At 50.4% G+C, this 23,659-nt stretch overlaps 3 protein-coding genes across 4 annotated transcripts in view; 2 read left to right on the forward strand and 1 right to left on the reverse strand.

The window, feature by feature from the left end:
* Nucleotides 1-419: 419 nt before the first annotated feature.
* On the forward strand, nt 420-2,273 carry LOC120898218 (unconventional prefoldin RPB5 interactor-like protein). Of its 2 annotated transcripts, XM_040303763.1 has the most exons (3): nt 420-502; nt 582-1,230; nt 1,288-2,273. In XM_040303763.1, the coding sequence occupies exons 1-3, from the start codon at nt 452-454 to the stop codon at nt 2,238-2,240; spliced, it is 1,653 nt and encodes a 550-aa protein (XP_040159697.1). In that variant the 5' UTR covers nt 420-451; the 3' UTR covers nt 2,241-2,273. The 2 variants fall into 2 exon arrangements, with proteins under 2 accessions (XP_040159697.1, XP_040159696.1); XM_040303762.1 differs by having other exon boundaries at nt 582-2,273.
* Nucleotides 2,274-2,290: 17 nt separating this feature from the next.
* LOC120898220 (dolichyl-diphosphooligosaccharide--protein glycosyltransferase subunit 2) lies at nt 2,291-4,819 on the reverse strand. The gene is made up of 2 exons (XM_040303764.1): nt 4,646-4,819; nt 2,291-4,486 (listed from the first exon to the last, which is right to left on the reverse strand). The coding sequence occupies exon 2, from the start codon at nt 4,328-4,330 to the stop codon at nt 2,924-2,926; it is 1,407 nt and encodes a 468-aa protein (XP_040159698.1). The 5' UTR covers nt 4,331-4,486; nt 4,646-4,819; the 3' UTR covers nt 2,291-2,923.
* A 1,280-nt stretch (nt 4,820-6,099) lies between these two features.
* Nucleotides 6,100-23,659, forward strand: part of LOC120894737 (serine-rich adhesin for platelets) — a 42,236-nt gene continuing 24,676 nt past the window's right edge. Inside the window, exon 1 of the mRNA XM_040297505.1 lies at nt 6,100-7,235. Within this exon, the coding sequence (XP_040153439.1) occupies nt 7,205-7,235 (31 nt within the window). The 5' untranslated portion in view covers nt 6,100-7,204. The remainder of the gene's footprint in view (nt 7,236-23,659) is intronic.

Below are 23,659 nucleotides of genomic sequence, written 5' to 3' on the forward strand. Positions count from 1 at the left end.
TCAACTCGTACGACTTAACAACATGCCCGTCATGGGTTCAATCCCCAAATAGACCGCGCCGCCCTACGTAGGACTGACTATCCTGCTATGGGGGGGAATCAATTAGTCACTGAAAGCCTAAGCCCACAAGTGGGTACAGGCAGGCCTTGACCGACATCGGTTGTTGAGCCAAAGAAGAAGAAGAAACGATACAGGAGTTCCCAGGAGGTCTCATAGCTGTGGGACACTTTAAAGACTCTTTCTTAAGTGAAATGAACTTAATGTAATGGGACTAAACCACCATTGTTGAACAAATCCAATAGGAATTTCCAAGTAGCCATAGAGCCACAAGGTAACGGTCAGTTTGAAATGATTATACCAGTGCGAATGACAGCTGTTCGCGAAACGTCAACGTGGACGTTTGTTTATTATTATGTTCATTCCCCTCAGCAGCACGCAATTTCCCGCCGCAATGGAACCGGTACACGAGCAGACGCAATTGTACAATAAAACTTATTTTGATGTAAGTATTGATGAAATCTCTTACTTCATACATTCAGCATAAATAGTACCTCATGCGGATTATATGCCCGTCCTCACAGGCTTTGCACAAGAACCAGGAGGAGACGGCACGATGGACGGCGTACAAGCAAGAACATGTGGATCTGAAAGCGAACCTACGCATGTATCAGAAAGCCCCACGGGCCGATATAATGATACCGATCGGTTCGAAAGCGTTGCTTCCAGGGCAGCTCTACCACACGGGCGAGGTGATGGTTAGCCACGGATGTGGTTACTTTTCCGAGTGTTCCGCCGAGCAGGCTCAATCGATCGCCGATCGTCGTATCCGGCTGGCGGAGGAGCTGCTGGCGAAGTACGAACGCGAGCGCGAGATGTACAGCGATAAGCTGGAAGTGCCGCTCACGAGTGAAGCATTTGCTGGCGCTGAAGGAGGCCGTGAGATCATTGAAGAGTACGACGAGGAAACGGAAAAGCGATGGCGCGAGGAGCACCGTCTTCGGGTGCGCGAAAGCAAGCAAAGGGAAGCGAAAGAGCGAGCGGCGAAAAGGGACACCGCGGAGGAGACCAGTGATAAGGAGCTGTTTGCAAAGCTGGAAGAAATGGAGCTGCTGGAAGAGTTGGAACAGGAAATGGACCAGCTTGACCTTCCGACCGGTGGAGACGGTGACGGTGATGATGATGATGATCAGCTCGGACGCTTGATGCGGGGAGAAATCCGATTGAACGAACGTAAGCGAACTGCTCATAATCCAACGGAGGATTTAAAGGAACGCAAATCTGTTGTAGACTTTCAGAAGCTGGCAGCGGGAACTGAAACGGTCCGCAATGACCAACAACGACAACCGAAAGAGAATGATACCCCAACCCCGGTGGAAGAGGTCGTTGAAGTTGAGGAGGAAATCGAAACGACCGATGATGAGGAGGGCAGTGAAGAGCGAGGGGACGACGAAGAGGAAGACGATATTTCGGCGGAATTTGCGCAACTCCTGCTCGAAACAAAGAACCACTCCCAGAAGGAAAAGCTCAAAGTCTTCAAAGCGAAGCTGAACGACGTTCGGCAGCGACTGTACCAAAATTCCATCGATCTGGTGCAGAAGGTGGACCTGTATCAGCTGCACGACGAACTGGAGGAAGCGTTAGACTTTTTGCTTTCCACGGACGAGCCAGAGAAGGAGGAGCGTAAAGCGGAGACACCGTCGGAACCAGCGAAAAAGAGTAGCAAAGAAAAGGGACGAAAAATCCAATTTGCTGAGCAGGATCAGATTAAGCTGATAGACAACCGGCACCAGGAGAAACAGGCAGATGAGCAGGAGATGTTGCACAATAATTCGAAAAATACACTCTTCCTTCCGATTGTACACTCTAACGCGTGTTACGAATCGCCCACGACGGACGAGATTGTATCGCCGGCCGATATCTATCGATCGTTTCTGGCGGAATCCATCAAGCAATCGCCAACGGAGGAGTTGAAGTCGATCCTAAAGAACCCTAAAACGACGTACCATCATAATGCTCCTCCTCCAGAGCGTCCGAGTGTCGCCAAACAGCCCGCTCGTCGGCCAGGCAACGAATCCAAGGAGTCAGTGGCAGCGCTAGAAGATGTGGTTGGGGAAATCGTCGAGCATCGCACGGTCGTTGGTGGAACGGACGAATTTGATGTACAGCAAGCGGCGGTTCAGCAGCAGCAGGAACAGCAACCGAAGAAGAAAGTGTCCCGGTTCAAGCAAACGCGCAAGTGAAATAAACTGGTTACATTAACGTGTCATCTTAAATTCGTTTTTCAAATCAATTGGTTTTGTTTCCAGTGTTTATTTTTCACACGACAACCAAGGGGTGACCTCTGTACAGAGATCGCCTTGGAGACTCCCGTGCTTGACGGGGGAAGTAGTATCGCCTACAATGTTCAGTTCCATACGCGGCCTTCTGCGCTATTAAAACCCTAACTTTTGTGATTCACCTCATATTGCTCGCTTCCCTTGCGTCATTTCACGGTAATTCTTACAATTTAAAGAAAAGGGCACCACCGTCGTCCTCCCTCTTTGTCTGTCTGTCCGTCCGTCTGACCCATCGCGATGATGGTGTAGTGGTATTCGATGGCGGGACTCTATGTGTACGGAATTCATGTATTTCTTCCCCTTTTGTTTTTGCAAATGGTTGCGATGTTCGGCAGGGAAAGGGAATGGTTTTTTGGTTCTCCTGCGCTAATAAATGCGTTCTCTCCATCTTCTCAGCCGCTTCGCTGTTTGTTGTGGTTCGTTTTGTTGCACGTTTTTGTCGTCATGCTTAGCAGGCGTTGCTTACTGCTAAAACCTTTGTTCGTGGAAAGGATTTCGTTCCCACCCTTTCCATAGCTCCGGTTTCAACAAACGGCGAGAAGAGAGCAAAAGAGAGAGAGAGACACTGTTGAGACTCACAGAGTGCTTTACTTCTCGCTGCTACCGCCGCGGGCGATTTTGCGCAACATTCGATTGCCGCAGATGAACGTAAACAGGGCCAGCGGGATCAGGTAGCGGATCGTGTCGAACATGTTCAACCGCAGCCAGAAGATGCCAAACAGCACCAGAATAGCACCGAGCCCGAGATGGAACCCGATCGCACCGAGCGACAGCGGGAAGTTCTTCACGTTCACGCCCAGCTTGGCCCACAGCCCGAACAGGATCACGAGCGGTGCGATGCACAGTGCGGTGAACAGGTCGGACACGAAGCGCGGGGGACGCTTTTCCGGCGCCCGGAACTGGTGCACAATTTCCGGCAGGGGTTTCCGCGAGCTGGCGGCCGCATCAACCGACTGCTGCTGCTGACTGTCGCCGGCGGCAAATTTCAGCTCCAGATCGGCCAGATGCCACTGGAAGGAGTTGGAGAGCAGCGCGTCGCCCACGATCAGACGCACCTCGTACAGTCCGCTCTTGTGGCCAAAGTCGGCCGCACGCGCACCCACATCCATCTCGAACTTGTACGCCTTGCTCGAGTCGGTCTCGGCAACGAAGATAATCTCCTGTCGCGTTTCCTGATGGCGCAGCAGCACGAAGCACTGATGGACGGTGATCGGTTTGCCGCTGGCGTCATCGACCAGCGCCGTCTTCAGCACGACCTTCTGCTGCGAGTCGGCGTTCAGCACGGTGGCCAGCTTGGACGGGTGGGTCACCGACTGGCGCTTCACGCTCGACGCGGCACTGTCCGTATCGCCTACGCCGACTTCCAGCGAGCTGACGCGCACCTTGCCCAGCACGCTCACCTGCAGCTGCTGGCGGTAGGAGGGTGCGGCATCGACGTCCACACGGTAGAGACCGCGCGTAGGCGAGGCCGACTTCAGATTGTACGTGTACAGAGTCGCGTCGTCCTTGCTGGGCACCAGGTTTACCTTCGAAACGAGCGCATCGTTGGTCGTGCGGGACACAACCGTCGTCGAGAGGGCGGCCAGTGCGGGCGAAAGCGGCTTACCGAGCAGGTCACACACTCGCACACTCAGTACGGGTGATTCGGGCAGCAGCTGGCCATTGCCGGCCAGTCGGACGCATACCGGAGCGATGGTTTTCTGCGAAGCCAGCAGCTTCAGCGCTTCCAGCAGCACGCTAACACCCTTCGGCGTCTGGACGGAGGCCCGCGACAGGAAGTAGGTGGCGAATTTGACCGCCTGGTCGGCCGTGATCGGGGCCGGTTTCGAGAGGCTCGTCGCCAGCTTGAAGCCACCGTTCACAATGAGGGCCGTAATGCTCAGGCCACCTTCGAACTGCAGCATCTTGCCATCGACCTCATCGGCCTGCACAAACGCTTCGCTTGCAGGTGCTGGTAACATCACCGGCCGGAAGTGCCACATTCGCGGACGCATAGTACAGTGATTGCAGATCGTTCGACTTCAGTCCCTCGCTGAACACCTTCGCAAAGCGCTCCTGGTCCTGTGCTGTGAGGTGGCTCGACACGGTACGCTGTGTGGCGGGTGTAGCGGCCAATGCGGCAACCACCAGGGCGGCCAGAGTGAAAAATCCTGTCGAAAAGGAAGGGCAAATCGCACAGTAGCATCAAAGTTTTATCGTAAACACACACACGCACACGTACACGCCCGGTGCATTGGCCTCGATATCTGAGGGGGGTAAGCCGCCGGTTGGTCGCGAACCAGGTTTTGGTGCGAGAGGTTTCCACTTACCCAAAGGATTCATGCTGCAGCCGGGTGCTCGGTATGACGACGTGGGAGCTGCAACAGAACGATTGCACGGACAGGGATAGGCAGCCGACGGGAAAATATAGTGAATTCACCGATAGTGCGATGATGTACACGGACCACGTCAGACGAAAATCGAAGTTATTGATGGTCTTGGTGTTCTTCTTGTTCTTCAACTGTCAGCGCACGAAGCGACGACTTGACAACACAACGATTTCAGCGCATCGCGCCCGTACAACATGGTGAGGGCTTTTGACGTTCAAAAATCGCTGCTTCCCGCTCATTTTCTTTACCCATCTTTTTCTCTCCTACAGTGTTCGTTTCGAAGTGTCCTTTTGTGCCCTCCTTTCCCACACGGAAAACGAGTGGCCTCATGAGAATCGGCACGGAATAATAAAACGTTAATAAAAGCACCGTTAAAAGTTCAATGACGGTTTTACCCGATTCCATAGCAAAAACGTGTACGAGCAAGTGAGACGGTGGAGCGAAGATGAAAACATGAAATGTAGAAGTCCGTTGGGTCGATGAGGGGGAGATGGAATTTATCTGCCATTTAACTTTGTCCACCAACACAGTCGCACACCAGAGCGAGCTGGTTTGTCTGGCGGCCATCTTGAACCCTCTAAAACCCTCACAACGCCTTTCAAAAACGCTCGCCAGCGAAGGAAAATCACACCGATTTGGAGCGTTTGCGAGCTCACAAACTGCAGTAATTTGTTGTACGAGCGCGCGGCGCTGTGTTTATACGTACCGGGTGCAGTTCTGGAATTGGGATTGATTTGAACGTTGCAGGAACTTTGCATGTAATTGGGAATGTTTTTGTGCTTTGGGACTTGCCATGAGTATATTATTCTGATTTGCCGACCGCACCGTTAAATTTGATACTTTTTTGTGAAGATAAGATATGTTTCCAGTGTCCATTGAAAAGCACATGTCCTTGACCTCTCCAGATTTTTCCCTAATAAAGAATTTATCTTTGCTGAAATGTGATCGGTTAGCATTTGAATAATACAATCTCGCAGCTCCTCCTGGTCTCCGCTACGCTGTTTTTATTCCACCGTACCATCCAGCATTTCATCGGAATGATTCGGAGTTGAGAGCTGAGCGAGATGGTGAGAGGATTTTGGAGAGAAAACTTGGCCGGTTATACACTTTGCAGGAATGTAATGTAAAATTGTTAAAATATAAAAAGTTTTGATGATATTTGTTTCATTTAAAGATGCTTCTTTGCGTGTTTTATGAAGTAAAATTGGTTGCACTGTATTTCGGTGTAAAATTTCCATTCGAAAACAATTCTTCTCCTCACATCCAAACTTACAACGATAAGCATCCAAGCAAGCGCTAGGGGTTTACGCTCACGCTCACTCACCGCCAGGCGAGCGCCATCTCTTTCGCGCTCAACAGTTGGGCCGGTGCGGGCACACTTCGGCTTTCGCGGGTGCACACACGAAGTCGCAGCAAGCGCGCTCGAGCTGCTCTCTCACGGAAAAAGATGGCGCACTTACTTGTGGGACGGAGCCGTTTGCGGACGACCCGTTCCGTGTGTGTCTAGGCTCCGCGAACACTTTGAGCTGGAGCAGGGAATCAGTTTTCCCCCGGCCGTCCGCAGTGTGTGCGTTTGCCGTGCGCGTCTCGCCAGACTTGTGTGTGTGTGCTGTCGCCGCCCGCGCGCGCACCCTCCCCCGTGTGTGAGTAGTGCTGGTGCTGGAAAACCATCTTCCGCGTGGAAAAAGAGGGGTACGCATTTCCCCGGTGCAGAGAACGCGCGGGTTTTTTTTTGTATTGGAACAAGTGAGAAAACAAGTGAGAAGATAAACAATAGCGAAGAATCACTCGAATAGCGAAATCATCCAGCATTCTTGTTCGAGACGGGGCAGAATCAGTGTGAGCGAGAGCAGAATAACAAACGAAACATATCGCGTAGTTCAGAGAGAGAGAGAGCGAGAGAGCGAGGGCGAATCTAAGGGGGTGTATATTGCGAGTGCGAAGTACCGTGTGGTTGGTGGCCTGGTGTTTGAATATGCGAGCTTTTTCAGCGGGTAGTTTTTGATAATTACAGCCGGAAGTAGTGATTCGCCCCAGCGAGCGTGCCAAAAAGAAGAAGAAGAAGCGTAAGAGCATGTGCTGAAAGAAGATTTACCTCGGTGGGGAGTTGTTTTTCAGTTCAGATATTCGGAAGGCACAAAAGCAAAAATAATACGAGATATATAATATTTCGCTCGCCGTTCTAATCTCAAGTTCCTATCGGTTGCGTGTGTGTGTCTATGTACACGCGTGTGTTTCGGTGCAGAGTTCTTCGTGCCAAGTGAGAAGGAAAGCAGCGTCGTCCACATGCTTGGGCTGTAGAAAGTGCACGAGCAGCAGCGCCGTACAACATAGCAGCAGGCTCAGAAGCAGCAGGTGAATTTGTTTCTATGCTTCAGAGGTGGCCAGAGCCACACACAGCATCCCAACGAGTTGAAAGCGACGAGTGCATGTGCAACGGGCAAACAAGTGCAACGGGGTGGCGAAGACACGGCGTAACCAGGCGCAGCAATCATCAAGATGGGCCGCAAGAAAGGATCGGGCAAAGCAAGTAAGTGATCAATCCGGGGGAATCCCATTCGGTTCGGTTTAAGTGATCAATCGGGAGAGATTGCTGGTGCCGTGACCAGGAGTTATGGCTTTGCTTCTTTTTTGGACGTTCCCTACGATAGCACCTGTTTATTGTAGCATATTTACAACGGCATAGGTGCACATGTATCAGTACTGGCAGGTAGAATAGGGAAGGACCTAATAATGCAGGTACAAGGGAGAATAGTAATTGTAATAGATTTCTGCTTAAAGTATGCTTCCTCCCACTGAACCAGTTTAATGTGTCATAAAGCACAAAAGGGGTAGACCATTCCAACGGTCGAGATGCTCCAGGTATTGAACGGAAAGGAGAATTCTTGACCAAGCGCCACTTTCAACGTCTCAGACACTTGCTGTGTTTTGTTTTTTTTTTCTTTTTTGCTGCTACCGTGGCGATGACTCGCATGGCGATAGATAGGATGGAAAATTCCGCACAAATGCAGTATTACAACACCCAGCCAACTTAGCATAGAATCGGGCCCGGAGAAGCTTCTCGTGCATTAAAGCGAACTTGCGTTTACTGATAAGAGTCATCGACAATCGACAACAACTGCTGCTGGCAAAGATGGTCGCGAGCGAGAGCCCGACATCGCCTGCTTGCCATGGCACAGAATCTCTGCTCGTTGCGATGGTGACGTTGGACGGACGTTCTGCAGGCCACATTCCAATCAGGTGACCACCACACACACCTCCCCACTCACTCTTCGCAACCCTTCGAGAGACGACGGTCGAACACGGGCTTACAGGGCTTAAAATATCGTCTACAACTACTTTCTGCTGCCGCCTTTGCGATTCCACTCGGTCATCTGTCTCATCATCAGCCAGCACTTTGTCGTCCTTTTGTGACCGATCGCAGCAGGCGCACGTTAGCAACACTCGCGCCAACAGTGGACTCCGTACACTGACTTTCACGAGGAAAATCCCACTCGCGGTGGGGAGTTGAGGGGGAAGAAAGGGCGGGGAGAAAATTCGTACATTTACAAATCTATTTTCGCGGACTCACCACCGAATGACCCATCGGTGTTCCGCCGTTAGGTAAAACTGGTCACCCCCCCCCCGCCAGTTGGGCGGAAATATCGTCCGCCGAGGGACACCACTTCGGCCACCAACAAAACAGCAGTTTTGCCACATCAACCGCGCACCGATCGTCTTCGTCTTCGTCGTCGTCGTCTTCGGTATGGACATTCCGACCGAGGTTGGGACCAGACAGCAGGGTGTGTGTACCTCGGGGTTGCGTCGACAGGCAATGGCTTTGGAATGTTTCGGCGTGAGTGGGAGTGAAGGGCATCACATCGGTTTTAGCATCGGCGTGCTGGCCACCGCCACCACCCCAAAAGCGGGAGAAAAATCGAACTCGTACCTCAACTTATAAGCAAGCGCTTTTATTAGATGTCTATTTAAAGAAAATTTGCCCAAAACGAACACTAGCGTAGCGTTGGGACTGTCGTGAGAGCGGGGCAAACAGAGAGGAAAAGCGTACTACAACTCGGCGCACATACACACACACACACTTGGGAGTATGCAACCGAATATCGTCCGAACCCTCGCTTCATCGCGATTCTTGTGCTTGGGAATGTGGGTTTGGACGGTGGCGTGGTTGTAGCGTGGTGGTGCAGGTTGCACAGGCTGCAGGTGCAAACGAGTCACGAGCTGCACGCGGACTGCTTTCAAGCGAAAGGCACGAAAAATAGCTACCAGCCTTGCCTCCCACCCAAAGCCCCCCCATCACCAAATATAATTTCTGCCGAAACAATTTAACACAAACCGGGTCGGTGTGTCCCCTGTTTCGTTCCGGGCGTTTTCGTGCAGGAAATAATGTCGTCCTATCGATCAGGAAGGTTGAACGGTACATACTCACCCCGCAGGACATGTGTGTGTGTGTTTGTGTGTGTGGGTAGCCTTCGATAGGCAAATAAGCTTCACCCAGGCCAGACCGCTCGGAGGTGTTCCACGGATCGTAAAAAGGACATTCGTCCTTGGTGCCTTTTTGGGATGTGTGCCGAGGGGTACTGAGGAACTGCACTGGCGCCGGGGTAGCAGAACGAGCAATGAATCGGGACCAAGGATAACCCGGGGGAATCCCTGCTGCGTGTGTGTGTGTGTGTGGTTCAAGTGGAACCCCGATATTCGAGAAACTCGTCCCTCGCCTTCTTCATCCTATTTTTCCCTCTTCTTCTTCTTCTGCACACTCCTCCGTCTGGGTTTTGTGTGTGCGTTGGCGCCAAATATCATGTGTCGAAAAATGAACATCCCGAGTTTGGCGTGTTTTGGGCCGTACCGGTTTCCTTCCTTCGCGGGGATCGATTCTAATAATAAGGATGCGTGACGGACCAACATATGTGTGTGTGTGTGTGTGTGTGTGTGTGTGTGTGTGTGTGTGTGTGTGTGTGTGTGTGTGTGTGTGTGTGTGTGTGTGTGTGTGTGTGTGCTAAAGAGGGCAGACGGGTAAATGGAAATAGATGTAGAGTTTTTGGCAAAGCTGATGAGCCGTGACAGGCGTGAAGGAAGAAAGGTTTTGACAGTTTCCGAGTAGAAGGATCGGACGGCCCAGACATTATGGGTGCGTTCGTTTGACACGTTCGAAATTGTAAACCGAACACCACACCCCCATCGTACGCATCGCGGGTGGTTCTGTAGGAAGAATGGTGGGCTTGCAAATTGTTGCTAAAAGCATGCAGAAATTGATACAACTTAGAAAATATACAATAACAAGCTCAATATGATGAGATTTTATCACGCCGTCCGTCACAGTTCCTGGTGGTGCATTGCTAGCGAACGGATGTTGTACACTGATAGTCGTGGTATTGAATCCCATCCAGAGAGAGCAAATAACAATCTGTTCCTTTTGAAACGCCTTGAATTGAAGTTCAAGATGGATTTAGAGTTAGTTTTTACGCGACCATGAGTGTATAGAATCTGTAATGCCTACTAGGCTGAATAACGGATAACGGTTAAGAAAAGGTACTAACATTCCTTAAACATGACGACACTTCCTCCATCACATGCAGTTTTTAAGTTTGAGATAAACCTTACTCGGCTCTCTATTTCCATCAAAAATGGTCTTTGTGTGGCTGCGCACGGTTCAAACGCCTGCCTTTTCCACCCTGGCGCGAATCCAAACCTAGAGGATAGAGAACCCCCCAACCTCCCCCTCCCCTGGTAAGAGGTGTGGTGGTAATGTCCTATCGGTTCAAATCCCATTCTCATGCCCCCCATCTCCACCCATTTCGTCCTCCTCAACCTCATTAGCAAACATCCGCAACAATAAAAAAGGGAAGCAACAAGAGGGCGATCTGAGACGGCGTCGTCGTCGTCGTTGTCGTTGCCGAGCCCTTGCCGCGCGCGCTCTGTTTTTGCCGGGTATGCCGTTATTTTCATAGTATGGGAATCCCCCTTACGTAATGCGGAGGGAAAGAGTGAAGCGTCATAACATCACACAACACTCACACAGCCACACGAAAACATAGATAGGGACAGACATCGGCACACAAGCAAACACTAAATGTCTGGCCCAAGGGGGAAGCCTGAGTTGTGCTGCGTGTGTGAGCGAGAGAGAAAAGGCGGTAGCGGCGCGCGTGAGAGTGTGAGTAAGTGAGTTGGAAAACTGTCGGAGCGCACCACTCTGTTGACTTGCTCACGCTGTTGTTTACGGTCGACATGTTACAAGGGGGTGAGGTGGAAGTGGAAAATAGGGAGGACACCCTTAAACACACACCAAAACCCTGGCCCGAAACTTTCTGGCCCTTCTTGCAGCTTTCTCGAAACAAAAGATTGTATGTGTGCTGGGTATGGGTGTGTGAGTGTTTGTAGGAGGGAAGCCAAAGCAAGTGTCGCACGACGAGGCAAAAAAAGGACACCACAGGCCTTTCCCGCGCCTGTCTCTTTGCCGGGTCAGTTACGATGCAGCCAAGGGACACGTCGTCGTGGGTGTATGGGTGCGTCCTTAGGCATTTCATGATTTCTCTCTCCCTCTCTCTCCTTGCTTGACTCACGTTCTCGGCCCTCTCTCTCTCTCTATCTCGTTCTCGCACGTCGCACATCGTAGAGGCCAAAGGCTGCCTCGTTTTCTACATTTCTACACCAAAGCAACGGAGCACGCCACACATGCCGTTGCCGTCGCGACGAGTTTTCGACGAGTTGCGTTTGCATTGGTGTTTGGTTTTGCCTTGCCGTCTTCCGCTCCGTCTTCAGCCAAACCCGCTGGCGCGCTATCTCCTCCTCTTCACCGCCCCCCCCCCCCCCGTCTCCTACAAAACCTTCCATCTGGCCCATCGGTATGCCTCCTGTCGTATCGTCGTGCGAACGTGCTCGAGCCTCGGACAAAAATAAATCATGACACCAGGGCGACTCAACGTCGACCATGCGGGGCGCGCACCAGCAAACGAACGAGCGAATGAACGAACGAACGAACCCCAAACGACGAAGACGTCAACGTTTTGCGAGATTACGGTGAGCTATCTGCAACACCACCACTCCATTTACATAGTTGGGGGGAGGTAGGGGAGGATGTGGGGGAGAGGAAGAATGTTTGGGGAAGCGATGAGCAACAGGGTGATGTACGGAGAATGTTGCAAACCAAGTAGAGATTCCCCTGGCGTGTTGCTCCGTCCTGCGTCGGTTTGGTTGGTCGGTGTTGTGTTGTGGTGGGCCTGGCTGGTCCCACGGTCTGAAGTTAGTACATCCAAAAAGTGCGTTTTTTCCTCGGGTGGGACACCGTTTTTGTTCTTGTTCTTGCTCATTTACTAATGCCACAAAAGACACAAAGAAGATGCAAGAGTGTATGGAAGTTGGTTCATTTGTTGGGGCCGTTACAATATCCTCCCAGAGATTGGGGAGTTCTTCTCCCCTAACGAAGACTTCCAGAAAAAACAAAATTAAATCGCTAAAATGGGTGTGGCCTTCTTCCTACGCGATTAGATGGATGTAACCATCCTTACTTGTTAGTATGTAAAGCGACAGCTTTGACAGGGCCAACGGAAATGAAACCAATTGAAATAATGCAAAACTGTTGCAAACTTACATCCTTTTCAGTAAGTTTGATACATAATGCTAGTACCACGTACCAGATACCTTCGCTTAATAATGGAACGCCGAGGAGCATTCTATTGTTGCGAGGGAAATTTCACCACAGCGCATTTTTCAACCCTCCAAAGCTCCCTCCGTGCATATTAATAAGAACAAAATGAGAGGATTCCGTAATAGAAAATCATGGGTATTCATCTCGATCCCGGAGAGTGGCGTTGGTCACGTTTCATGCCGCTTTCCCTTGCGTGTGAGTGTGTGAGTAGGTATGGTCTTTGGAACAGTGACTTTGTTCCATCGCCAAGTGAAGGGAGCGAGATTTGGGGCAGGACTTCTCCTTTCCGAAAGCGCACCACACACCCGAACAGAGCAGATTGGGTAGGGTTTTATCGTCCTACTCGGAACGCTACGCCTTACACCCAGAGCTGTAGACAGAGAAAATCCCTCTGTAACCGGCAGGCAGGCAGGCAGGCAGGCAGGAAGTGGTGCGTCATCACAAGAAAACATCACTACGCGGAGGCTTTTCTCCGTAGTGTGGGTGCGCTTGGGGAGGGATTTTCCTACATCCCGAATGTGGATGCTGTGGATGTGTTGTTGGCGGTGTTCCTTGTTTTTGTGCTTCTTCCGATGGCGTCAGCGATTGCGCAAAGGTAGCCCCATATCACCCAAACCACCCAAACGTGGTGGCCTTTGGTGAACCGTTTTCGGCGCTTTTGGCGCGTGGGTTTAGCAGCGGAAGCTAGGTGAACTGTAACAAGCGAAAAAGGAAGAAGTAGCAGAAGAAAAGGACGCCACACAGGACGGAAGCAACACAAACCGCCTTTCTGCTTTACCTACCGTTTGGAGAGCAGAACAATTCCGCCCGCAGGGTGGTGATGATGTTTCTTTGTGCGTTTATCCACCGCTCTGTGCTGGGGAGGGATTTTTTGGAAATGTTGCTTGGAAAGGTTGCAACGCCAACCTCATTACAACGGGCGCTTAGGGAAAAAGAGAGAGCAGATTAATGGAATTTGTTTGATCGCCTTCTTGCCTTTTATTTTAGTGGTAAGAACATATTTTTACACCAAGCAAGGACGAGGATGGAAATAAACCTCAATTTTGTGTCCCAATTCGTCAAAAACTCCCAAACACATCATCCCATCGAGAGCAGCAAGATGATGACGCCCTTTTCATTGCCCTTCTGTTATCCCATACAACGTTCCGTCCCATCAAATTCCAGCCCCACCTGCTGGTGTGTTGATTGTGCAGATGTAATCAAACCTTTCTGGGTGCATCCAACCGTGTTGCGGTATGGAATTTGATGAAATGCGAATCTGCACACACAGAGGGGTGCGCACTGTGTGGCCTTGAGAAGAAATGTCCCACCGACCGGCCCCGTCCTGCTAGGAAAGCTGAGAAGATTGGCTATTTTTGTCTTACCAAAGAGGGGGAGTCAGGTTAATTGCCGAACCTATTGGAATGCGAGCGCCGACAAAACTGGCCCAAAACGTGGTTCCAATCCATTTATTATTGTTTTTTTTTCTTAGTTTTTCGTTTTCCTCCAAATCCATTCTCTCTCTCTCTCTCTCTCTCTCTCTCTCTCTCTTTTATCTGTGCCTTTTTACTGTAGCATTTCCATGGGAAGTGTGTTTCCGAACCGCCGAAAAAATGGCTAGAACTGACCGAAGAACTGGCAACGGCATAAGAAGGAAGCAAACAATCGGAAGGTGTGAATGGAGCCTTTGCATTTTGTTCCGGACTTCCGGGGTGATTTGAATATAAGGCATAATTATACACTTGAATAGAGATCACCGTTGGGTGGGGATTCTTTGTAAAGATTTATTGCATTATGCTGCGTGTGTACTTGACACCGTGCTCCCTGTCATACCTGTCATAAAATCATACCTGTCATTTAGCTGTTGTGTGGCAGCTGTCATAAGCAGTAAGTATTTCCTAACCGTAACTGTGTGATGTATTTACTTTTACATGTACTTCTTAAAAAGAAAAGGGCTAACCGGCGTAATAATAAAAGCCCGATGCACATAATATGCAAACAAAGTGCAATATGCTGCAGCGGCACGTAACGAACTGTAAATGAATCATTACGACTCGGGCGGACTCCCTTTTCCGAAACAAAAAAGGTAAAAGAGACCGTACCACCGCTAGGGTGAGATGATGAATCATATTTATTTATTTATCCTCCAATACCCTCCAATGCGTCATAGTCGATGGATGGATGGGAGGTGAGCGAGAGACGCCGAGAGAGGAAGGAAGAAGACGGGCGTGGTGCAGTGTGGTAAACGTATTTTACGGTGTCTTTTTGATCGCCACTTTCGTGGCCAGTTGAAAGAGCAATTGAGGGGGCACCGGAGATGATGATGATGATGATGATGATGCGGCATGCACTGCGTGTGGAACAGGTTGAACGCATCAACACACGCACACATACACACTCGCTGGACCGGAAGCGGGCAAACCACACCAAACCAGCCTGGAGCCGCCGCCGCCGCCGCCGCTTTGTCCACACTGTGAAGCAACCGGTTCCGTTTTATTCTCATTCCTGCTCGCTACCTATTTCCCCCAATTTTCCTCCGTTCGGTGGAATGAAGGCGACTTTAATAAACTATGAGTCAGACGATTCCTTTACTCGCTCCCCTTTCTCTATACGCTTCATTTGAATGTTTTGATTGTGCTTATGTTTTTGAGTAATTCACCCCAAGGAGCTTCTCTGTGTATGCCTAATCTTGCACAATATACACACACTGCTTGTTGTATGCATTACGAAGATTATAAATCCTCTGCTCCTGCTCCGTACCGATTCCCCCCGCCCTTTTACATTCGCCATTATTATCACCATTATCCTTCCTCTTTCTTTGCGTTTTGGGGCGGCGCGCACATCCTCAAGATCACGTTTTTGGCACCTTGCTCTCAATACTTCGTTCTGTCCGTTTCCCTCTGCCCCGGTAAAAATGCCAAGAAGGTTGGTGTGTGTGTGTGAGTGTGTGTGTTTGTGGTACGCAATTTTTATTTTCGCTAGTGTATAAAGTCCGCTGGCGGCGGGGTGAGTGATTTGAAACACGTTGCGTTGGGTTTGAAGCGCTGCGAACGGCCGAGTCTCTGGTGTGTGTTGCGTGAAACGATCCGTTCAACCCTTCACCAACACGCATCGTGTGAGAGGGGGGGTCTCCCGGGGGTGAGTGAGGGTGAGTAGAGGCAAGGGACACACTCTCTTACACCGGTCGTTTAACATAAAACCGGTCTGTGAGTGTTGATGCGTGCGCGCTTGTGTGTATGGCGCATTCGTTTCGTTCGGTCGTTCGTTCGTTCATTCGTTGGGGTTTCCTTTGGCTTGTTCCCACTCTTCCTCCTCCTCCTCCTCCTCCTTCTTTCACCACCACGACCGATCCACCCCCGGACGAAAAGGGAGTTTCCTCGTGACGTGCGCGACGACATTCATTCCAACTCGCGACGGAACCGCTCGCTCCGTCGTTCCGTCTCACCGGCGACTAGATGGCGGCGGCTTCTCCGATACTTGAACGCGCCGCGGTTTCTTCGCACGATCTCACCGCGCGCGCTCGATCATTTGCGTGAGATCGTGTGCACCGTTTATCCGGTCTGGTATGTGTTTGCGCGCGCGTGTGTGTGTGTGTGTGGTTTCTTCTCCCTAAGAATGGTCTTTTGCATCTCTTTCTCCCTCTCTGTGCGCATACCGTAAGACGCAATGTAAGTGGCCCACACGTTCCTTCCTCGCCCACCTGCTCCTCCTGCTCCAGCCCTGCTGTGTTCTGCCATGATCGGTGCCAAGCGCGATCGGTGTTCTTCTGTTCTATCCGCGTTTCTTGTGCGCGCACTCTCGCGGGGATCTCGGGGGATGACCTTTTCCGACGTTGTTTTTGTTGCGCGCGGTGGCGTGCTGTGGGTCCGGGTTTTCTTCACCACCCACCCACCTCACCTACCGCCATTGCTGGACCTCCTCCATCATGCAACCGGGCGGCAATGGGATGCTTTGTATTTTTCGCCTTTAAATCTTCGCCTCCATTACACGCGCGCACTCTCTCTCTCTCTGTCTCTCACTCTGCGCGTCCGTTGTATACTTTTCAGCCGCCTTGCGTACACGTGTTTCATAATTTCTCAACTCAACCTTGCGTATACTCTAGGGGTGGGGGGGGATACTGGGGGGATATGCCATCCCCTCTCCCCAGCCGCTTTTCCACTTTGAGTAACAATTTTGTGACTGGAAATTGTGCGCTGTGGAGAGCGGGCGTCCCCCGGCATCGGCTTTTTATTTGTCGAAGTTTGGTCGCTTCTTACCGAAGAGCATGTGCGTGTGGTTCGTCTCTCTGTATCTGCTGGTCGGTTGTGGAACGGGCGGCTCAGTTTTTCGGGTTTCCCGCCACCATGTCGCCAAAGAAAACACCCGCAGCATTCTCCCCCTGGATGGACGCGATGGTATGACCATCTTCGCTCTCGTGGGTTTGTTTTGATGGTCTTTTGAAAATCGGGAACGATGGCGACGACCGACCGAGTCGAATGTGTGTTGAGCTGAAAGTGGAGTACTACGGTATCGTTCGCTCTTTTTGTTTATCACACGCTTGAAATTGAAACTAATTTGTGATAATGGTTTCCCAGTGCGCGGTCCAAGACGTCTTCATTTTCACGCCGTTGGTGCCGTCCGTCCGCCACCGCCGAGTTTTTGTGTTTGATTGTAAAGGCACGATCTTCGTATGACGCAAACATCAGGGTTTCGTGGTGGTTGGGTTTGATGACTCTGTCCACCGGTAAAAAAGGTGCTAGAATTAGCGGCGATCAAACCCCGTAGCCAAGCGGGCAGCTCTCCATAATACGGCAGCGCTCCGTTTTTGCTAACAGTGTTCATGTTTTTGCCCCAAATTGCGCCATTGCTTGGTATTCAGCTTGAAATGACGCACTTTAAGGCGTGTAGCAAAGGTTGTTTTGTGAGTGAGTGACCTAAGTGCAGAAGATTCAGGGCGAGCTCCTGATTGATTGCAAGAAATCTTCGCGAGACAGTTTTGGAATGATTGGCCCTATTTCGGAGTGTTTTGAGTATTCAAGCTCGATACATCTGTCAAGCAACAGATGCAGAAGCGAGTACCATTCGAACAAAAAAGTACTTCAAAGGGCACAGAAGACAGAAACTACCCTTCGAGCTCCACACAGGAGTTGATAGCTAGAGAGAGAGAGAGAGAGCACGATAAATGACGCAAAAGAGTCGAACCTGTTGATACTGCCGAGAGAAACAGACGCGCGTCCTATTGCGCTCCGGCTGTACATATTCATTGCTTTCCTCAGTTGGAGCTCTGTTCGAACCTCTCGTGCGCCTCCAGGGTGGGAGGGGAGATTGCAAAGCAGGCGGTGGTTGGCTGGGCGGTTGGTCCCGGGCTCTCGGGCAATCGGTATCAAAAGCTGTGTAAGTAATGGCGGAAGCCGACCACTAACCGTAATATACGCTGTGCATACAGACACGCTTGCCGACACCACTACACGTCTGTCAGTAGTCTGTCTCTGACTGTGTCTGTGGATCGCTTTTTGTTGCTTCCGTTCCTTTGCGCACCAATTCGGTATCGGTCTCAACAATGACGATGCAAAGGCATGCGAAAATCCAGCTTTAGTAGGGGACGAGACTACTCCCTGCAATGGGGGAGAAGGGGCCGGGTCGGTGGACGTTCTCCAACTTCTGGGAAGTTCCACCCTGGAGCCTTGGAGCACCCGTACCGACCGTGATACGAATGGGAATCTCCTTCCCCCGTGTTCAACCAAAGGGAGGGGGTGGTGCAGTATGATGTTCCAACAGGAGGGAAGGGGGCCAAGTAATGAGACAATCTCCACCCATCCCTACCACTTACGTATGCCGGATGGCTATCTGGCCCCGTTCGAGATGATGAGAGTGTGTACACCGCACAGCTGAGACGTCCAATGGACCGCTGTGTGACAAGGTGGCGTGGTACACTGTCCATTTGCCCCCTCACCTCTCTGGTCATCAGTACCGGGGCTTCCCCGGCATTGCAGGGGGGTTAAAGCAAGATCCCTCTGTTTTGGTCGATGGCCACACCTTACCACTTCGAAGATACGATGGATGGATGCGGTGCGGCGGATGGAAAGCGCACCCTGTGGTTGGAGTGGAGGAGGATCTTTGAAGGTCTCATGACGCATTCGGGAGACACTTTTCACTGTCGGTGGTGGTGGTGGTGGTGCTGGTTAAGAGGCAAAGGAGAATGGGAAGCCTTTTCGTTTCCGTTTGTTTTGAACGCTCTTTTAGCTCTCTCTGTGAACTCTTTTCTCCATTTTTTCCTCCTCCTTTTGCGTCTGATTCATTCCGTCATTGCCCACGGAGTGTGGTGTTGTGTGTGTGTGTGTGTTTTTGCCGCTGTTTTTGCCTTCATTGCTTATGCCAGCTGCTGTGTTGTTGTTGGCGTTCGTGCTGTTGCTGCTGCTGCTGCTGCTTGTTGTTGATCGAGGGGTGGCCCACACGATCAACGGTCGCGATCCAATCCCCTCCACGCAGACACAACACCGCATGGGCTTACCTACTGTGGGAGAACTTTACGGAAGCTTGGAACGATTAAAATATCTTTCCACCAATACCCGTTTGCAGTTGAGGCGTGCACAACACCACCACGAAGGAGCGGTTGCGGAATTCCTTCAAACTGCTTCGCATATGGCATGTCATGGTTGTATGGTTTTGTTTCTATCGATCGTTTTGGTGTGTAAAACGGGTAATTGAACAGCATAGGAATATGGGTTATCAAATCAACCAAACGAGTGTCCTTTTATTAACACGTAACGGTACCTTTGTCCGTACTTTGATGCCACAATGAATGCCAAATCGTTAAAAACGATCGGGTGCACTAAACCTGTTCAATTCTCAATTTTACAGTCGAGGCGGAATATTTTCTCACGATCGCAAGATCATTTCGTTGGTGTTTTTGTAGTCGTTTTCTGCTTTGCGGTTTTATTTGGAAGAACTGCGTGTACCACAACACAGAAACGCAATCTGCACTTGCTATAATGCATCTTCCATCCTTTCTCAAACTCGATCGTTTCCATGTCATGATCCTTTTCGTTCGCTTTTTGATCTGCTTCATCTTCTATGCGCACACAAGCAAATGCAGTGCTTATAAGATTGTCCAAAAAAGAGTTTGTCGGTGGCTTTCTTCAGGGACGCCAAACGTACCAAGAAATATGACCAGATACCCGACTTCCCCGTCCCTAAATTGCCAAAGTGTCCAGTTCAGTCCACTGTCTGCATCTCTTCGCATGGGATGGTTCCAAATAATGGCAAAAGGTGTTTCGATGCGAAGGAGCAGCAACTGCCTTTGCACACATCTCGTCCGTACCACACCCCGGGGGAAGAGGCACAGGTTGGGTAAAAGGAGCCGTCCTGCTCGAGCCACACCGCCCCGAACCCGTGGCCTCTGAGAGGGATCAGACGAAATGGGACGAAACGAAGCCCAAAAATGAAAAGAAACTTGCAGCATCTCGCGCAGTTAAAGAACACGGACACACACGGACACACACCGTTTCGTAAAAAGGAAAAGGTTGACCGGTGGGACGAAAATTTCAGTGGATGAAAAATCACGATTGAAAAAAAAAACCTGTAAAAGGAAGGTGATGGTGTGTCCCGCATGAGCCTTCGTCTTGCTTCTCAGCAAGCGTCCCGTCCAACCATCCAAGGTCCATTTAACTTGCGTGCGTGTGGACGACGAACCCCTTTGACTTGCGGGATACTCCCAAACCCCTTATGGCACATCAAACGCACACCCAGAAGACGCATGGGATCAACATGTGAGCGGCGTTTGTACCTTTGAAGAGGAGGTTTTTGTTGTTTAGGCCTTTAGCGAGACGAAACTGCTCACTTTCGGGATGTTTCACCCTCTACGTTTCTCTTTCTCTCTCTCTCTCTCACTCTCACTCATTTACACAAACGGCACGGTCATCGATACGCCGTTGGTGTACATGCGTGCCTGTGTGCCTGTGTGTGTTTGTGCTTTGCTTTGGCGCCAACCTGCCGTGCCGTGCCGTGACTGGTACGGAAACCCAGACGAATCATGCCGGAGGAGACCCCGGGGCCGTTTTTCGAGTGCGTGTCTTTCTCTGGCCTTCCTTTCCTGGCCTGTCCTCCCTATCCCAACGCCTGCCACACTTCGTCGCAGGGAACGGAGCTGGATGTGGAAAGGAAGGCTCTTCTGCTCCCGCACCATCAAATTTGCCTTTGCCGCCGTCGGTTCGCCGCCGCCGTTTCCTTCATGTACAGCAGCACGTACGACCCATCCCGGAGAAGGAATCTCCTTCTCGCTGGATGGCTGGTTTGGGCAGGTTTCTTATCGCTTCCTCCATCGCCCCTGCTGGTGAGAGTGTAAGAGCAGGATGGGGAATACCATGGGGGATGAGATTCTCCACTTGCCTCCCTTTGCTTTGGTCGGGGGGATGCTCCAATTGATACTGGCAGGTTTACTTTGGTTGAACTTGTGAGAAAAGGAAGCGTAATCGAGATGTGATTGTATTTGAAAGTGTGTAAGACAGAGAGAGAGAGAGAGAGAGAGAGAGAGAGAGAGAGAGAGAGAGAGAGAGACACTCACACGGAATCCTACCGAATATTCTCATGTTTTGTTGTCCGGCTGATGTTGCTGCTGCTGTTGTTGTTGTGCCGCTCTCCGGGGATTGCCTTGTTGTACATTGACAAAAAGGAAAAGGAAAACAACGCGCAGCTAGTAAGAAAACTCGGTTAAAAACAACAACCAAAACCTCGTCCGGCTTGGAATCCCTTTCCTGTCGCACAGACACACAGCAAGCAACACAGCCTACTACGCTGCGTTAATGAGGGAACGAGAACGCACATATACACGTGAACGACGAAGGGGCATAGTAATTATGCTCGGGAATTATGAGCGTTACAGTGTGTGTCCCCTTGTATCGCCATGAATTGATTATCCTTGAAAGCATGTTTAAACTACAGAAAAAAAAACGTTTTTCTCTGTCACACAGATCTCGCAGCCTTTGCATCAGACCAACTCTCCCCCCACTTTTGAGAGAACAAGTTCTAGTTGTATGCTGGTGGCTGGTGCACCTTGCATTTTTGCAGATTTTTATTTACTTCGTCGCCTTTCGCCCCAACAGGGTGCGACGTCCCGCTCTCTCCATGCATCGAAATCAGTTCTTTTTCGCATCCTTTTTTGGACTCCTTGTTTTGTGGTCGTTTGCTTACGAACACCACTCTCACGTGAGTTCAGGTTACGGTTGCTTGCTCAAGTTTCAGTCTGCTGAACAGTTTACATTCACAAAAAAATACTTATTTGTCTTGCGCTTGTGTCGTAAAGTAATGGACCAGTTTTCTCGTCCAGAGAGGTCTTCTCGCTGCACGATGAGGAATTTGTCTTTCGTTCGGGGGCTGTACACTGTGTATTGCTTCATTGATGTTTATGGGTTCGAACGATGCTTAACCTCTCGAAAAGCGTTGTTGTTGTTGCCAAACCAGTAAACCAGTTTGGGGTTTAAGCTGCATGTTGGGGCGCTCTGTTTGAATGAAACGAACGGTTTAAAAAAAAGCGTTTCATAACGATATTTGAGAGCGATATATTTTAAGTTGTCAGGAATTGAAGGGATTGTAGCAGTCCTTGGTGACATAAAGGTAAAATGGGAATGAGTCAAGTGCATGTGTCGATAAGCTTTTCTCAGTGGTACAAATTATTACTTCTTGACTGTTGCAAGATTTGTGTTAAAAAAGGTTAGCATTTCCCCAATCGTCAAGTGCGATAAGTCGAGCGATTTAGGCGAAAGATCGTGAAAGTCAAGGATAAACGTAAGATAAAGCACGAAACAATAAAGGATCTTTCCTTGCACCCTGGTTCCGCTGAGGTCAGGTAAAGCGACTTCGGTTCCGAAACGACCTGCAGGATTATTTTGAGGCTTTTCTTTCCCTTCATGTGGAGAAAGATCACTTTTCACCGATTACGGTTGCGAAAGGAATATGTCGAAAGAAAGGAAGAAGATTAGATGAGCTTAAAAAGAAGAAAGAAAAGTGGTCAGGCTGATGCGGTACTGTTAGATCATTTCACTATACTTTTAGGTATTTAACCTGCTGACAATTGTGTTGGTAAGCCGCGTAGAGCATGAAAGGTGAGCACACGAAACGCGAGCAGCCGCAGATGTAAACGCTGCCCTCCGCAGTTGCAGTGCAGTCTGGCTTCTGATTCATTAAAGCGCTTTAAAGCAGCCCCATCATAATAATATAAATAATAATGCTAATACTAATAATAACCTTTTTGCTGGCGCGAGACCACCAGATCAAAAGGACAGAATTGAGAGACAGCGAGACCTGTGAGGGTGGATGCAGCGGTCGGAGCCTGTGTCGGCCGGTCCAGGTCTGGCAGCTGCAAAAAACAACAACACAACAAAACCCGACAAGTGATCACTGTGTTGGGTTGAGCTGGCAGGATGAAGGGAGGGAGGCCGGTGGTGTGAAGAGGGAGAAACGGATGCCGGGTCGGCCTGAAATGATCACACACATTCTCTTTGGCCCGTCGTCGTCTCGCAGTCGCCAACCGTCGTCGACGGAACGGTCGCCGCCAAACAGTCGCCATCATCATCAGCAGCAGCAGCAACAGCATCATCATCACCAAGAGGGGTTTTGGGGTGGGTGGTGACGGTTTTGTCGGCATCGGGATTCCTTCGGGACGTTTCGGGCGTTGCAAGAGAGAGAGAAAGAGAGAGAGAGAGCGAATGAAACGGAGAGAACGCGAGCGCAAAAAATGATATAAAACAACACACAGGGTGGAAAATCAAACAACACGCGCACGGGACGAAGAAGGGGGGGTTGATTTCGACCCGGAGTGATAGGGAACGGGATTGGTAGGAGTGGAATGGGGGTACGGATTGAAATGATGGGGGCATCTTGTTCTCTCGCTCTCTTTTCCCCCCTATTAACCTTACGATTGTGAATGTGCCATGAGAGCGCTTCTGATCATGATGATGATGATGATGATCGCCCACCAACTCGATTGGGGTGGTGGGTAGTGTGAGAGGGGCGAGTTGGTTCAGGGAGATGAAACATGTTGTGAGGCGTGTGCTTATGAGTGTTTGTGTGTGTGTGTTCGTCTGTTTGGGGGGCTATCCCAAACGCGTTCCTGCACCACGCAATTGCCGGCGAGGAACCCCGCGCGCGCTGGGGTTGAGAACTGTTTTTGTTTTTTTTTCTTCTCATCGCGAGCGTAACCGCTTGCTCACCCATTCTTCTCATCGCTAATCTCACTCGTCGGATGGTCTCACCATATTCACTCTCGCGCATTCGAATACACGAAAGATGAGGGGGAGGAATCCAACTGCTGATGACGCTGTCAATGCAAAAAAGGAAGTAAAATGCGTTTTTAT

The sequence above is a fragment of the Anopheles arabiensis genome, chromosome 2 (genome assembly GCF_016920715.1).
Source record: "Anopheles arabiensis isolate DONGOLA chromosome 2, AaraD3, whole genome shotgun sequence".
In the NCBI taxonomy this organism is placed as follows: domain Eukaryota; kingdom Metazoa; phylum Arthropoda; class Insecta; order Diptera; family Culicidae; genus Anopheles; species Anopheles arabiensis.

Excerpts from the sequence above, each read along its gene's own strand:
- LOC120898220 (XM_040303764.1), bottom strand. The coding sequence starts at position 4,330 with ATGCGTCCGCGAATGTGGCACTTCCGGCCGGTGATGTTACCAGCACCT.
- LOC120898218 (XM_040303762.1), top strand. The coding sequence starts at position 452 with ATGGAACCGGTACACGAGCAGACGCAATTGTACAATAAAACTTATTTT. Across the intron at positions 503-581 it reads ACAATAAAACTTATTTTGAT|GCTTTGCACAAGAACCAGGA; the intron begins GTAAGTATTGAT and ends CCGTCCTCACAG.